The sequence below is a fragment of the Melopsittacus undulatus genome, chromosome 15, assembly GCF_012275295.1.
Source record: "Melopsittacus undulatus isolate bMelUnd1 chromosome 15, bMelUnd1.mat.Z, whole genome shotgun sequence".
Classification (NCBI taxonomy): domain Eukaryota; kingdom Metazoa; phylum Chordata; class Aves; order Psittaciformes; family Psittaculidae; genus Melopsittacus; species Melopsittacus undulatus.
In genome coordinates, this window is record NC_047541.1 from 3,492,694 (window position 1) to 3,506,957 (window position 14,264).

Here is a 14,264-nt window from a genome sequence, read left to right on the forward strand (position 1 = left end):
ACAAATGAGTGACCTAGTTGGTTGAGGCTTGAAAAACGTGTATGCTAGGGAGGAGGAGGGTAACAGGGCAAAAAAGATTGGAATGTGTGTTTGACCAGGGCTGTAGTTTTGGGTGGAAGGACCCTCCGTAACTCATTAAGCAACTCACTTTCTGATTCTCATTTTCAACAGCTCTAATACTTACTACCCTCATATTTGAAGGACAACTGTGACTGATGTGGCAGGAGAAAGTGAGGGTAATTTGGCAAAGAGTGCCTTAAGGTCAGTTCAGAGCTGACCAATCAAATGCGGTAGGCTGGAAACAGCAGAAAGTGGTTCCTTTGCACTGTGATGTATCTCCCTAAGGCAAGTTACAAGTACTGCTCAGTCTTTTTGTTCCTTCACAGTCCCTTGTGTGCAACCATTGTTGCCTTCCTGTGCTGATATTCTTTTAGCCTGTTACATGCTCAGTGGGACAACAAAGCTACCTGGGAAAGCTGGGATGCCTTGCATAGGTGTACTTGAGAATGCTGTTGCCTTTGGAACAGACAGTGCTCATTCTGTAGTCCATGCAAGTGGGAGGAGCAATGAGACCAGATGCCACTGAGCTCTAAATACATAAGTAACATGGGTAGGAGACCTCTAAAAAATGGGCTCAGGGTAGAAGCCCAGTGTGTTAAGTGTAACTTCCTTGGCCTCTCTGAAATGACTCCTCAGTTAGTCTGATGTGAATAGGAGGAATCAGGGTTTGAGGCTGCCACTCAGATGTTGGAAGCATTTTGAAAAGCAGTTGTTCCTGCAAATATGCTGCAGGATTGAGCCGACAGATGCAGTTGGTTCTCAGAAGGAATGTGCATTCAGGGACATGTAAACCACTGTGCAGTGCAGTGATTACTGGTTATGTTGGATATGTGACTCTGCTTCTCTAGGTTTTGGGGTTTTTTTTCATTCTGTAGAGGACTTTGGTTTCTCTTGGCTTGCCAAGGTGTTTCCAGACCTTTTGGTTCTCTGAGCTGATCCCAGCCTAATAATATTGGGGGAAATATTTCCAGAGGGCAGGCTAGGTTTTTCTGACCAAATTTTTCAGTCCAAGCCTGCCAAACTGTAGTAGGGAAGAAAGCTGGTGTATTACTTTCCTTTAGCATCCTCTTGTCATTTTCATGGCGTTTAGCTTTTACATTTTGATTTCAAAATGAGCTATACAGAAGTCAGAGCTAGTGCCTCTAACATGGCGTTGCTCTGCTTGACAGTAATAGTTAGGAATTTCCTGCAGACAAAATGTATGTTTATTCCGTAGTCCTTCGTCACCATTATTTGTGCAGTGTCCTTAAAGTGGTTGGAAGGATAAGGGTATTATTTTCAGTGATAATAATAGTTGTGTTAGAGCAGTTTACAAGCATCTGGAAGGCTAATGTTAAAAGTCAGTCCTGTGTTCTTGAGACCTTCTTGTTTCTTCAGGGTTTTAGTCACCTGGATCTGTCATCCAAGTCAAGTCATTGGTACAGCAGGGTTTGGGGAAGGACTTTGACAGGCAGGTAGATTGTCTGCTACACAAGAGCTTATTTCTTTTTTATCCTTTGACTACATAAAAGGCAGTGTTGTCCCTTCAAATACCAGATAACCATTTTCTTGTGTTTTTTGCCAAGCCTTCTGTTCCATCATTTCTAATCTCATTTGCTTGCAAACCCCATAAACCCTGACTTGGACTTTGCTCTGCGGCTTTGGGCATTGCTGAGCTTCTGAACCGGCCTTCTTGTCGGTGTGAATGTGCTAATGCTCTTCTTTAACCTTTAGCCATTTTAATTTACAAAATTAAATAAACCTTTGATTCTTATATTTTCTATATTTATGACCTAATTTTTTTTATCTATTTTTCTCTCTTTCTTTCTTTTTCTTCCTCGTCCTTTCTTCCCTCCCCTCTCCCTTCTTCCCTTACTCCTTTCCTATGTCTGTCGTCATACATGTCACCTTGGATCTCACGGGGAAACATCCACGCTTGCCACATGCACCAAATTTGTTTTAAAACAACCATATTTTCCCCTCCTGGGAACCATTGTCTGGCACCTGCAGCGACCTTGGGAAGTCCATCAACGTCGTCCTCCTTTGTTTCATTGCTTCTTTCTGCAGTGACTCTGCTTTTGTTCTGTTAGAAACATAAAGTCAAATAAAGCAATATTTGCTTGAAAAGGCCTGGGTCCCACCAAGGCGTGAAAGCAGATAACTTTGCTTCAGAGGATCTTGTCAGTTCAGGAAAAACAGACAAACCACAGAACATTATAGAGAAATGTTGAATTTTAAAGAGTCAGTATTTTGTAACGAGGAAAAAGAAAAGTTTCTTCTCTTTAACATTTTTTTCTGTTACTTGTAATGGATTTGCCCTTTTTATTGGATGTAAGGGAAGGTTTTTGTTGTTGTTTGCGTGCTAGTTTTCATCAAAGGAAGGTACAATATTGAAAGCCTTTTAAGATAACTGCTTTTTGCTGATTTCTTTGCACATCTGGTGCTGATCACCACTGTATCGTGCAAATGGTTTATCCACAGATATAAAACCACAGACCATAAAAAGAGAAAGGTATGTCAGAGCTGATCCTACTGGTTGCCCAAATGTCTCTGTGGGCTTTTGCATGTGGATTCAAATTTATGGCCATTAGAAGGCTTTCCTGATGTGGTGGTCTGAATATAAATATCTTGTGGGAATTGCACTGAAGAGATTTCTTTCTTTCTTCTTTATGTGGTTGAATCTTTGCGACTTCATTGGCTTCTTCTGTACAGTCAAGTATCTCATGGCGCTTAGTGGATCTGGGGCATAATACACCCCAAGAGCATGCAGATTTGCAATGGATGCTTGTCTGACATTTTTCTGGTGTTCCACTACCGTATTACCAACTTCACAGATCCTTTTTCTTGCCATTTTAACAGAAAATATAACATTTGATCAAGTTACCTGACCAGCTAATTTATTGTTATTAGATCGTTAATAATATTCATGCTTAACTGTGCATGTGACACTGCCAGACAGGATTAATCCATGCTGTAAGTTGGTGCAGTATAATGCATCTTTGTTACCGCATTCTGTGTATTGCATTTTGTTAAACAAATTTCAGTTGGCTTTTTTCTTTTCTCTTGTTTTTACTTAAAAACAAAGCCCAAATGACACAACAAAACACACACAAACACAACCCGAACCCAACCACAACAACAAAAACCCCCTGTGCCCCTCATGAATTGTCTTTGTGATGAGAAATCCCTTTGGCTCTGATGCTGTTTTAAAAATGCGTGTGTCTCTTTGTGAGTGGGCCTGAGGCTGCCAAGGCTGAAACTGTGGATGTGGTTGTTCAACTGTCCGTACAGAGTGTCTCAAATGCTATCGGTTGTCTGGAATGGGATTAATCTCTCTAACAAAAATCTAATAGGGACAAACAAAATCCCTGCCATCAGTCTTGTCTAACTATGCGTTTTATGCTCTGCACACAAGTCTTTGCTGTGTTTATTCAGGTCTTGTTCATTATGATTTGTGAACTGCTTTTCTATCTAAATTGGAAGTGAAAACTTTGTGCATGTGGATTTCTTCTTTTCTTTAAAAAACAACCTCATTTTCAGGGTTTTAGGGTATAGATTTGTTAGGTCTTTTGTGTTTACACAGTAGTGTTATTGAAATACAACAAGAGTAATCATAATACTAAAAATTGTGTGACATGACCTGCTCATTCTCTGTATGCATCAGAGGGTGATAAATGCCTGTAATTATGCAGCTTGTTGCAAGATGCTGACGGGGGTCTGGTCGGTGGCACAAATGCTATACTGAGCAATAATGGGTTTGTGATGTAAGTGTTGGGTACCTCAGAGTGATGATTGGATATAGTCAAATGCAGAAAGAAGCTTTCCTTTTGGAGTCTGGACTCCTCAATACATGTCAGTCACCAAATGACACAACAGTGATTTGCCTTATGCTAAGGATGTTCTGTCTTCTATTTTTAAGTAATGAAATGTGTGGCAGGGGGCATGATGCTCTCTCTGTGAGCCCTGGAAAGGATCTCTCCACCTGTCAAAATCAACATAGGTCAGGCTGAGGGCAAAGGGGTGCTTTGCTGGGTCTTCCTGCAAAGAAATGATTCCAAGTATTTGGGGGTTGTGACATCCAGCAGTAAAAAATGCAGTAGAAAAGAATGGAATTACCTCTTAATTGAAACAAAAGACAAAACCAAAATACTCCAATGGACAATGATGAACATGCTCTTGTTCAGCTGTCTCAGAAAACACCAGTAAGCAGCTCTGACAGATGCACAGGCCTTTACTGAGTGCACAGTCCTGTAGTAAAAGGTGGATTATGTGACAGCTGAGACTACCAAGAGGTTGTGAGTAGTTCGGTACATCTAAATAGGTGCTGAATGGTATAAGCCAACAACCAAATGCTCTACCTGCAGATCAGCAGCTTAGGAAGAATTCATCTGATTAAAATAAGGGGAACAAAAATAGTTTCTATTCAGGGTATGATGATAAGAGGCTGGGAAGTTGCAGCTGACAACATTCAGGGCTGTGCCTGTTGGTTTTGTGGTGATCAGGGTCTTTGACAGGATTAACTGATGTGTTTATCCACTCCCCACCCCACCCCCCCATGTTTCTAAGTACTGAGCATTTTACAAGCAGGTAGAAAGCTAAAGGCAGTTCCCCTGAAGACAGTAGTTATAGGCAACCCCATGCATTTCCTAGGCCTCCATCACCACCTCTCACCTGCTGTCCTTTTGTCTGCTGGAAAAGGCAAGGTATTTTTTTCTATTCTATAGCTGGGGACATGTGGTGGAGTCTGGGTGTGGTGGAGGGGGCAGCTGCTGTCACCAGGACAATGTCAGCAGAGTGTCAGTCTGCCTGTAAGTATCATCTGCTTCCTCGGAAGGCTGCTTGGATCGTTGTCTGTACCTGAGCCAAAACACCATGAGCATTCGCTGATGAGCTCTGCTATCTCTGCTTAAGATACAAAAAGCTTACTGCTTTTCCAGTTCTGGATAGTTGGGTCATACCTGGAAGGGTTTTAATTATTCCTTTTGTTATGTGGTATAAGGGGCTAACCAACACTGAGACTCCACAGGTATCACCCAGTAGTCTGTGCCCCACCAGGACAAGTCATGCTGTGGAATCTAGGATTCACTTACACTTGTCCTTGTACTGGACTAGCAGAGCAAAAGTCACTCTGGACCCTTGACACAGCCTTCATCTTGAGGAAGTGGTGGAGAGAAACAGCCCTTTAGAATTCCAGTTGGATATATGCTACAGTAGAAGAGGTTTCTATAGTCTGCTTTCCAGATCCTAGCCCAGGGAGATGGAAAAGCCCCATTAGGTCCAAGTGAACCTGTCTTTTTAGGTAGGTTATCCTGCATGTCTTTAGGATAGAATACTGTTTAAAACACAGGGCTGCTAGAAGAGAGGGTGTACTTTCTGCAAGTTTCCCATGCTTGCAACCTAAGCGTAGCTAAATTTGAGCCATAACTAACCCCAACTCACCTTTTAACTACAATGCCTTCTTTTCTTCTCTTTTTGGTCTCTAAAGCCAGCACTAGCCCAACATCAGGCCTTGGGACTGCTGCCATTGTAGGAATTCTCATTGTTATCTTTGTGCTGCTCCTGGTGGCTGTGGATGTCACCTGCTACTTCCTGAACAAGTGTGGCCTGCTGATGTGCATTGCTGTCAACTTGTGTGGCAAATCCGGCCCAGGAGCAAAGGGCAAAGACATGGAGGAGGGCAAAGCTGCCTTCTCGTGAGTACTATCATCACTACATTGTTCCTTCTGTTGATCAGTGTGAATGGGAGCCAATCTCTATGCAATTCCTTTGTTACAGGAAAGATGAGTCCAAGGAGCCAATTGTGGAGGTCCGGACTGAAGAGGAGCGGACCCCCAACCACGATGGGGGAAAACACACAGAGCCCAATGAGACCACCCCACTCACGGAGCCAGAGTATGTTGGCATTAGTCAGTCTTAACACAGAGTCAATGCATTGCCCTTTGCCCTGATCCCTGATTTCTCATGCCCATGACTTGGGGCTGGAAGAGAAGAAAGGTAAAAACTCCACATTCTGCTTGTGACATATCAGCAAGGAAATTCCTCCTCTTTTTCCTCAAGATTCAGTGGCTCCTATTTCCAGCACTGGAAAGGAAAGGGGAGTAGACAGTGTTTCTTCAAAGACCTGTCTCTGCTAGTCCTGTCCAATGTGTAGATCAGTCACCCGGCCAGGTTCACTGCAAAGGATCCAGAGCAAAACCAACCCGCAGTTAGCACCAGCTTCTGGTTGAGCTCTGCCCTAGAAATGCTGGATGGGTGCTTGGAAGCAATTCTTTCTACTTGATAGCAGCAGAGTGGCTACACTCTGGATGTTGGGGGAAGGCATGCAAGTCCGTTCTTAATGTGAGAGTGCTGAGAGCTACCTATGAGCTTTGTTTGTATTGGAGAACTTGGTTTGGGCCTGAGTGTGTGAGGCCATGTTAAGCTGGGATTGGAAAGGTTTAAGTATTGTCTGTTGCCTACATTAAGCTCTTGCCTAGGCTGTTGCAGTTCTAGTGTCCTCTGAGTACTTCTCCGTAGCTGCCAGGCCAGAGTAGTAATGGGAGGAATTCACTTCTGGAAGTGTAAGTATTTGGGTCAGGTTTGGGATTGATGATGGAATTGGGTTCTTGCCCATCTGCAGAATCATCCCAGTGGTGAGGTGGTCAGGCTTTTCCACCTGCATATTGCTCACCTGCTTTGATTAGGTTAGCAGAGGGGCTCAATGGTAAATGGACCTGTGTAACTTGTTTAAGGCAACCATCATGGCTGCTAAAGCATGGTTACACTCAGACATTGTCCTAAAGCAAACCTTATTGCAGTTAACAGAACAGGCTGGAATTTGGTCAGAAGGGCACTAAACAACACCCCAAAGCTGCACATATGTGTTATATATATATATGCACTACACGTGTGTATGAGGAAAAGAATTCTATTCTGTATGGTTTGATGAAGGAGTTGGGCTTGCAGGGAAAAGGACAGGGCCAAGATGAGAGACTGGATTCAGGGGTCCTGCACTGGGATCATGTTGTGTGGTGACATGGCACAGGCTACAAGCTCAGGGAATTGGTAGAAAGCTTCCTTGTGTGAGGTTAGGTGGAAGAGGCCAAGAGGAAAGCTGGGCTAAAAGAGAAGAGTCTACAAGTTGACAGGGTTACATTTGGCTAAGAGTTGAACCAAAATCTATGTGACCAAGCCATTCCTGAAGGCCGTGTCCTCTTTACTCTTTTTCTCTTCCTAGTTATTCTTCAGTCATCCCAGCCAGCCCTTACTACCCTTTGCACGTTTGACCACTGAAAGGTTTCTGCTCCTCTCAGTAGCTCTTCATGTTCTGTGTTGTAACCACGTGCCATGCTGCTACTGCACCACTTACTTACCTTCTCACTCTTAACACTCTCAACACTCTTAACACTCTCCCCTTTCCTCTGCTGTCGTTTACGGGCTTCATTGTCTCTATTTCTCTTCTACTCCTGCCCTCTTCACAGGCACCCTGCTGATACTGCAGCCACTGTTGAGGACATGCTGCCTTCTGTAACTACGGGCACCACTAACTCTGACACTATCACTGAAACTTTTGCCACTGCTCAGAACAGCCCCACCAGCGAGACCACTACGCTGACCTCCAGCATTGCCCTGCCAGCCACGGCCATTCCTGACTCAAACTCCATGTCACCTGGCCAGGCTACTCCAGCCAAAGGGGCAGCCACCTCAGTCTCTTCACCACCACCCTCTTCCACGCCCAAAGTGGCCCCCCTTGTTGATCTCAGCGATACCCCGAGTGCTACTCCAGCTACTAATAATCTGTCTTCAAGTGTCCTGTCTAACCAAGGTGCAGTGCTCAGCCCCAGCTCTGTTGCTAATGTGGCTGAGACCTCCAAAGTGGCAGCTGGTAACAAGCCAGCTGCCCCGAGCCCTGCAAACCTCACCAGCCCTCCAGCTCCATCAGACCCCAAGCAGGAGGTCTCAAGCACCAAGAGCCCTGAAAAGGAAGCTGTGCAGCCCAGTACAGTGAAGAGCCCAACAGAGACAACCAAGAACCCAAGCAATCTGAAGAGCGAGGCTGCTTCAGGCAGCACCGCAAACCCCTCCCAGAATGAGGACTTTAAAATGGACGAAGGGACCTTCAAGACACCAGACATTGATCTTGCAAAGGATGTTTTTGCAGCTCTTGGCACTCCTCCTGCCAGTGTGACTAGCGGGCAAGCTCGCGAGCTTGCTTCTTCCACTGCAGACAGCTCTGTACCTGCTGCACCTGCAAAGACCGAGTATGGCTGCCTTTAATCTTCTGTTGGTTGTGTGCTGTGTCTCTTGTGCACTGGTGCTTGTGCTGTGTTCTTGTTGGGTGTTCTCTTAACTAATCTCATTGTTTCCTTAGCAAACTAACTCACCTCTGAACAGGGCTTGGCTTTAAAGGTCCAGGGGAAAAGCAGGAATAGGCTGTACCAGGGAAGCAGGCAAAAGACAAACTCAAGTTTTTCATAAATGTGTTTTCCTTCAGACTCGTGTGCAGCTTTGTCTATCATGGGCTGCTCTTTTATGAAAGAGATCAGGAACTGTTCAGTTTGGTGCAAAGGAAGTGCTGTCCTCAGGGGCACCGAGTTCCTGCAGTTCAGTGAGCACAGGCACCCAAATTCTAATTCCTAACGGATCAGTGGAGCCCTTCAGAAGTTATTTCAGTGTAAGGGAGGGCAGAAACTAGTGCATGTGAAACTAAAAGCTTGGTACCTCTGGATTTGTCCATAAACTGGAAAAAGGATGAAGTGATGCCATCCTGTCTGATAGAGGGGAAGCAGTCACAGTCAGGAGAACTTGGCAGTGTGGTGTCATGGTGTGTTAGAGATGAATCCTCATCCAGTGTACTGGGTCTGTTCTTTACCTCCTCCTGCTGATCGATTCAGACTACCAGTATATACCCCTAGGCAGGACAACCCTAGGGGTCCTTTGGAGCCTTAAACCATCTGGACAGTTGAGATGCGTCTGCACCTTGGCAGTCACACTGCAACTGGAGAGCGAGAAGAGCATGACTGGGTTCACACTGCATCTTTAGCTTTTGCCAAGGAAAGTGTATTGAGGATGCTAGGATCTGCACTGTCAGCTAGATTGCTGCCAAAAACCTAGCTGTTCTCGAGCTACATTTATAGCTCACACAGCTAAATTTAGGCTATGCTACAGCAGCCACACTGGAGGCATACCCCAAGTCACAGCTTTGGTTAGAACTTTTTCCATCTCCAAGAAAATTACCTCATTCTAGAAGTTTTGTATTTAATCCAGAGTAAAGCATTGGCCTTGATCATTGGCTTTGATGCTGTGATTGCAGTGTGTGTTAGCACTCGCAGAAAAGCAGTCAGTACTGTAGACCCAGAACCAGGCTCTTCCAGATCTGAGTGAAAACCCATGCTGTTTTACTGTATTATTCAGGTGCCTTTACATCTTTCAGCTCTGGTCTCCCTACCTCCCTGCTGTGCTCCCATCCTTCCCTGAGGCAGGAGACATTCCTGCTGTGTGACTGTTCCACAGCACTGCCTTGTGCCCCACACAGCTGTGGAGCATCTGGCCCTTCCTGGAAAGCCTGGATGGCCCAGCAGATGCACTAGGGGTGAAGGGAACCAGGCAGCCTTGGTGGGTGCAGCTGAGCCACTCCCAGGCAGAGGAGTCCAGGTTCATTTCAGTTCACTGCATCTAAAGCCACTACCATGCTGGGTACTACAGAAGGGCAAGTCACATAGGGAACTGTTATCTGGTACTGAGCTGAAAGGAGGAAGGAAATGGTTTGCCCATAGTACGGAAGCATTTCAACTGAATTAATGTGATTTGGTCTGTGTGCTGTAAATGAATTCTTGGCTGTGTTCTGGTGACCCAGCCACCTTCTTCTACTTGTGCTGCTCATCTGCTTCCCTTGGTGCAAGCAGTATTGCAACCATTGGCTTGATTCATCTCATCTACTCATCAGGATAAATTAAGATTGCAGTTATCTCACACTAACTTTGTGTCTAATGGGCTGGAACTGGCACTCATGCAGGGAGGCCACCACATATGCCTTGGGTGGCACTTTGCATGACTGTGAAGAGAGCATTGAACAAACAGGCTTCTCCAATTGTTCAGTCAAGTGCCAAAAGACAGGTTCATGGACCTGTGAAGATGTTGACCTCCCTTACACTTCTGTGAATATGCTTGACAAAACTCAGTTCTGCCGTGTTTCCCTCCCTGCAACATACTGGGAAATTCTGGGACTGACTTTCTGTAGGGGAAAAGGTGTTTCAGCTAAAATGCTAGTCTGTTCTAATAGGACATTTGGGTGACATCAATGAGTGATGGTAAAATCAAATTCCTTTACAACTGTGCGAGTTTTTCCTTTTCCTCCTTTCTGGTTTTGCACATCACAACACAACTTGCACCTCTGCTGCAGCCTGAGACCTCATCCTGCTGGTACTTGAAATCAAAAGAGATTTCACTAGTGCTAAATGAAGCTGGGGGGTGGTGAGTTAGGTTTTACTTATGTCTGCATCTGAAAATGTTCATTTTGGTCGAGCAAGGCAATACACTTGCTTGATTCCAGAAACATATTGTTACCACTAATTCAGCAATAGAGAGTCTGTATTTCTCTGCCTCTAAACTGTGCCATTTGGTGATTCTCCTTCAGGAAAATCCCAGTAGAAGACAAATCCGAAGTGCAAGCAACGGAAACCAAGACACCTCCAGCAGAAGTCAAGACGGTCCCCAATGAAGCCACACAAACAAATGAAAACGAGAGCAAAGCATGATCCAGCGCCAGATGAAAGCAAACGACAGAGCGACTTCACCCAAGCATTTAAAACCCAGAACACAACACACATCTCATTCCTCTAGTGTCTGTTGCCTTTTTTTACAAGAAACAAAACAGAAAATGCATAAATGGGGGGAGGGGGGAATCTCTCTTTTTTTTTCTTTTATTTTCTCTCTTTTTTTGTGTTTTTTTCCTTAAGATTTCCAGAAAGGTTCTATTTGTTGTGCACTTGCTTTTAAAAAGTAATACATAAAAACAGGGTTAAACCCGTAACCAAATCAGGGCTCCGCTGACCCTGTGTATAGTCAAAGGAGTCAAATGGCAAATCCCGTTTGCAGCGTGGTTGGGAAGCTCAAAAGGAACTAGTCCTAGACAAAAAAAAAAGGAAAAAAAAGAGAAAAAAAGACAAAAAAAAGGACAAAAAGACAAAAAAAAGACCCTGTTCTTTCCTTGGTTAGTATAGCAGATATAAACCACTGTGCCCCTCGGTGCAGCTGGTGCTTAATGAACAAAGTCCACAATTTATTTTTATACTTTTCAGTCGAGTTTGAAATATGTAAAGCCTCATAAATAAGTTATGATTTCCGTTCACCTTGTATCTGTTCAGTAAGCAAAGTGTCTCAAGCTCTTTGTGACTGAATTCTGTTCTCCACGTTCGACATTTCTTTGGGGGTTATTATCAGTTGTTAGGAAGAATGCCAAAATTACAGCTTCGGGGGGGGATATATTTCAATTTGCAGTATTCAGACTCTACATTTCTTTAAATTTTATGTTAATTTTTGCCAATTTTTGGTTTTTCCAGTGTTTACAATTGACGATTTTATTTTTTTTTTGAACTTTTGTTGTGTTTATGTGTAAAATAGCTGCCTTTTTTTGGTTTATTTTAAAGAAAATACGGTCTATAGACACTAGGTTAGCAGCATGCTTGCTTTGCTAAGGGAGACATTTTAAAACATGGATGTTTACAGTAGTTGTTTCCCCTTTATCTTTTCTTAATTATTGTTGTCGTTGTTATTATTATGATTATTATTATTATTATTATTTCTTACTGGAGTAAGAAGAAAAGTAATGCTGGGGTTTGGTTTGGGGTTTTTTTGGGGGGTGGGGGTATTCAAACCATTTGCCACCAATCAAGGTCCTTATCCAGCAATCTGTATAAACGCAGCTGAACTTGGAATGAGAGGGTTGCTGGTAAGAGTCCTTCTATACTTAAATTAGAAAGAGTTGAAGTCCCTTGCTGGACCTGGGCCTGACTGCATAAGAGAAATATCATCTCTGCTTATTTAGGACATTCTCCCCTTTCCTTCATGGAACCCTCCCGGAGCTTTGAGGAGCAGAAGGGAGATTGTACAGTTAGGGCTGGTCTGGTCTCATTTCAGATGTTTGGCTACATCAATTCCTACTTAGTATGGGAGTGAATACCATTTCCTTTGACTCAAGGAAGCTGATCTAAAAGCAAAGACTTATTGCATAAGGGTGCTTGGCAGCATCCAAGACCCCTCCTGCAAAACCAGCTCCATCAGCAGTTGCACTAGATGATCATTGTAGGTCCCTTCCAACTGAATTATTCTATCACATCATGCATATTGAGTCATCCGTCCATGCTCTGCAAAATGAAAACCATGAAATCAAGAGGGAGTGCTTGGAAATCAATGCCAGCACTCGCAGTGATTTCACATTGTCTTGGCATTGTGTCCTTAACAGTTGGAAAAGGGGACTGATGTCGTATGTGTATTATCGTTATGGGCAGGGGAGCTTATCAGTGATGGTTAGCATCGGGAGCCATGGAGCAACACTGAGATTTTGGGGGTGAAAAGAGCAGAAGGAAGGCATATAGGAGAAGACCAGCCCATTGTATAGAGATGTTCCTTCTGTTGGGGTTTTGGTTTTTTTCTCTCTTTTTTTTTTATTTTTATTTTTTTTAATTTTGTTTTTTATTCTACTTTAGATCTGCAAGCTTGTGCACTGTGGGTGCGTGACTATTTTAGTGTGAAACGTGTTTTTTGTCATAGTATTGAAATAATAAAAGCTTCAACATAGTTTGGATGTGGAAGGTGTAGCGATAGTTCAGATTCAAACACAAATATTCAGGAAAGAAGAAGAAAAAGAGAACAACTCTTAAAAGGAACAGAAGCCTTTAAATGAGAAATCAGACTGAGCTGACTATGGCATCCATTCTGTTGTGCTAAGGTGATGAACAGAAGGATGATGGGGTGGGTAGACTGCAGTTTGGCTCAGGTAAATTGAGCCACTTTTCTAAGTGTATTTCTCTAAGTATGCAGTCTTCTACAGTAGCATCACATAATTTCAAACTGTGAAAAAATAATGGTCTTGTCATTTGCTAAGTGTGGGGTTTTTTGCGTTTTTTTCCTTAGCTCCTGGGATGCAAATGGAGGATGACTGGATATGCAGGCATAGACACTCATGCAATACCCATCCTGAGCAGGATAATGGGGCAGGATGGGTCCTCACTTCAAAGCCTTGTGTCCAATTTGGTCCCTGCATGACCCATCACAGCAGTGTTGGTATAACAATGGGGAAGTTTGGATTTTTTTCCTAAGAAATCAATCCATCAAATGTAGCACAAAAAGCTACCATGGTCTGTCTACGGCTGCGGAGAGTCCTAGTGCATAGGTAGCTTGTACTTCCATTCCTGTTGATGACCACAACAACTTGTTCCTCATTTCTGCAGAGCTTTTCACTGCTTTTGTCACCTGTATGTTATACCTCCAAAGTTGTAACTCTGAGAGCTGAGCAGCTGCTAGGAAACAAATGCTGCACAATGCTAAAAACCAGGAGCACGTCCAGTGGTTTTGGCCAGCACTTGTTGGCTGAAAATTGTGGTGTTTTACCACCTGGGTCAGCATTTCTGGTATAAAAAGTACCCAGCTCCAAGCTTGATCTGACACCCACATCATTAGAAAGTACCCTGCTGACTGCAGTGGGTTTGTGTTGAGATCCATAGAGTGAGCACCATTGCGAGGCAGAAGTGAACCCTGTGATTGCCTGAACACTGGGAGTGTCCATCCAACTCCTTTCTAATGCCCTCGTGACACCTCCCAGTAGTTGTAGATTGAGTGGCTTTATGCTCCCCTTAATGGAGAATAATTTAATTTAGGAGTATCCCATTTCCAAGATAGCTTTGGCTTCATTGCTTTTATTTAAACCTTTGAAGAGGGACCAACCTGACGCCGTTTATGCTGTATATGTTTATATATGTATCCATACCATACATATATATCTATATGGCAATGCAGACTGATCAGCTTCTAGTTGTGGAGTGATTCCATTTCATGCTGCACCATACGTAAAGATGATAATAGTGCATCCAGTTGTTCAGCTTTTAGAGTGGAGTTCTATTTTCACACTTTTCTATGGAGCCTTCAAACCCCACATTTTCACACTAGGCTGTTTTGATAGTTGTTCTCAGACCCTCCATTGACATCCTTACCGAGCATTCCCTACTTTTGGGGGCCTTCTATCTTGT

General features: G+C 43.7%; 1 protein-coding gene across 6 annotated transcripts in view; it reads left to right on the top strand.

The window, feature by feature from the left end:
* NCAM1 (neural cell adhesion molecule 1) overlaps window positions 1-11,813 on the top strand; it is a 99,756-nt gene extending 87,943 nt beyond the window's left edge. For 2 of the 6 annotated variants that reach the window (XM_031044106.2, XM_031044107.2), the window contains 3 exons: window positions 5,525-5,732; window positions 5,815-5,931; window positions 10,655-11,813. In XM_031044106.2, the coding sequence (XP_030899966.1) occupies window positions 5,525-5,732; window positions 5,815-5,931; window positions 10,655-10,775 (446 nt within the window). In that variant the 3' untranslated portion in view covers window positions 10,776-11,813. Of the gene's footprint in view, window positions 1-2,049; window positions 3,089-5,524; window positions 5,733-5,814; window positions 5,932-7,499; window positions 8,280-10,654 lie in introns of those variants that run through there. The other 4 variants (XM_031044109.2, XM_031044110.2, XM_031044111.2 and 1 more) reach the window with 3 other exon arrangements.
* The last annotated feature ends 2,451 nt before the right edge of the window (window positions 11,814-14,264 follow it).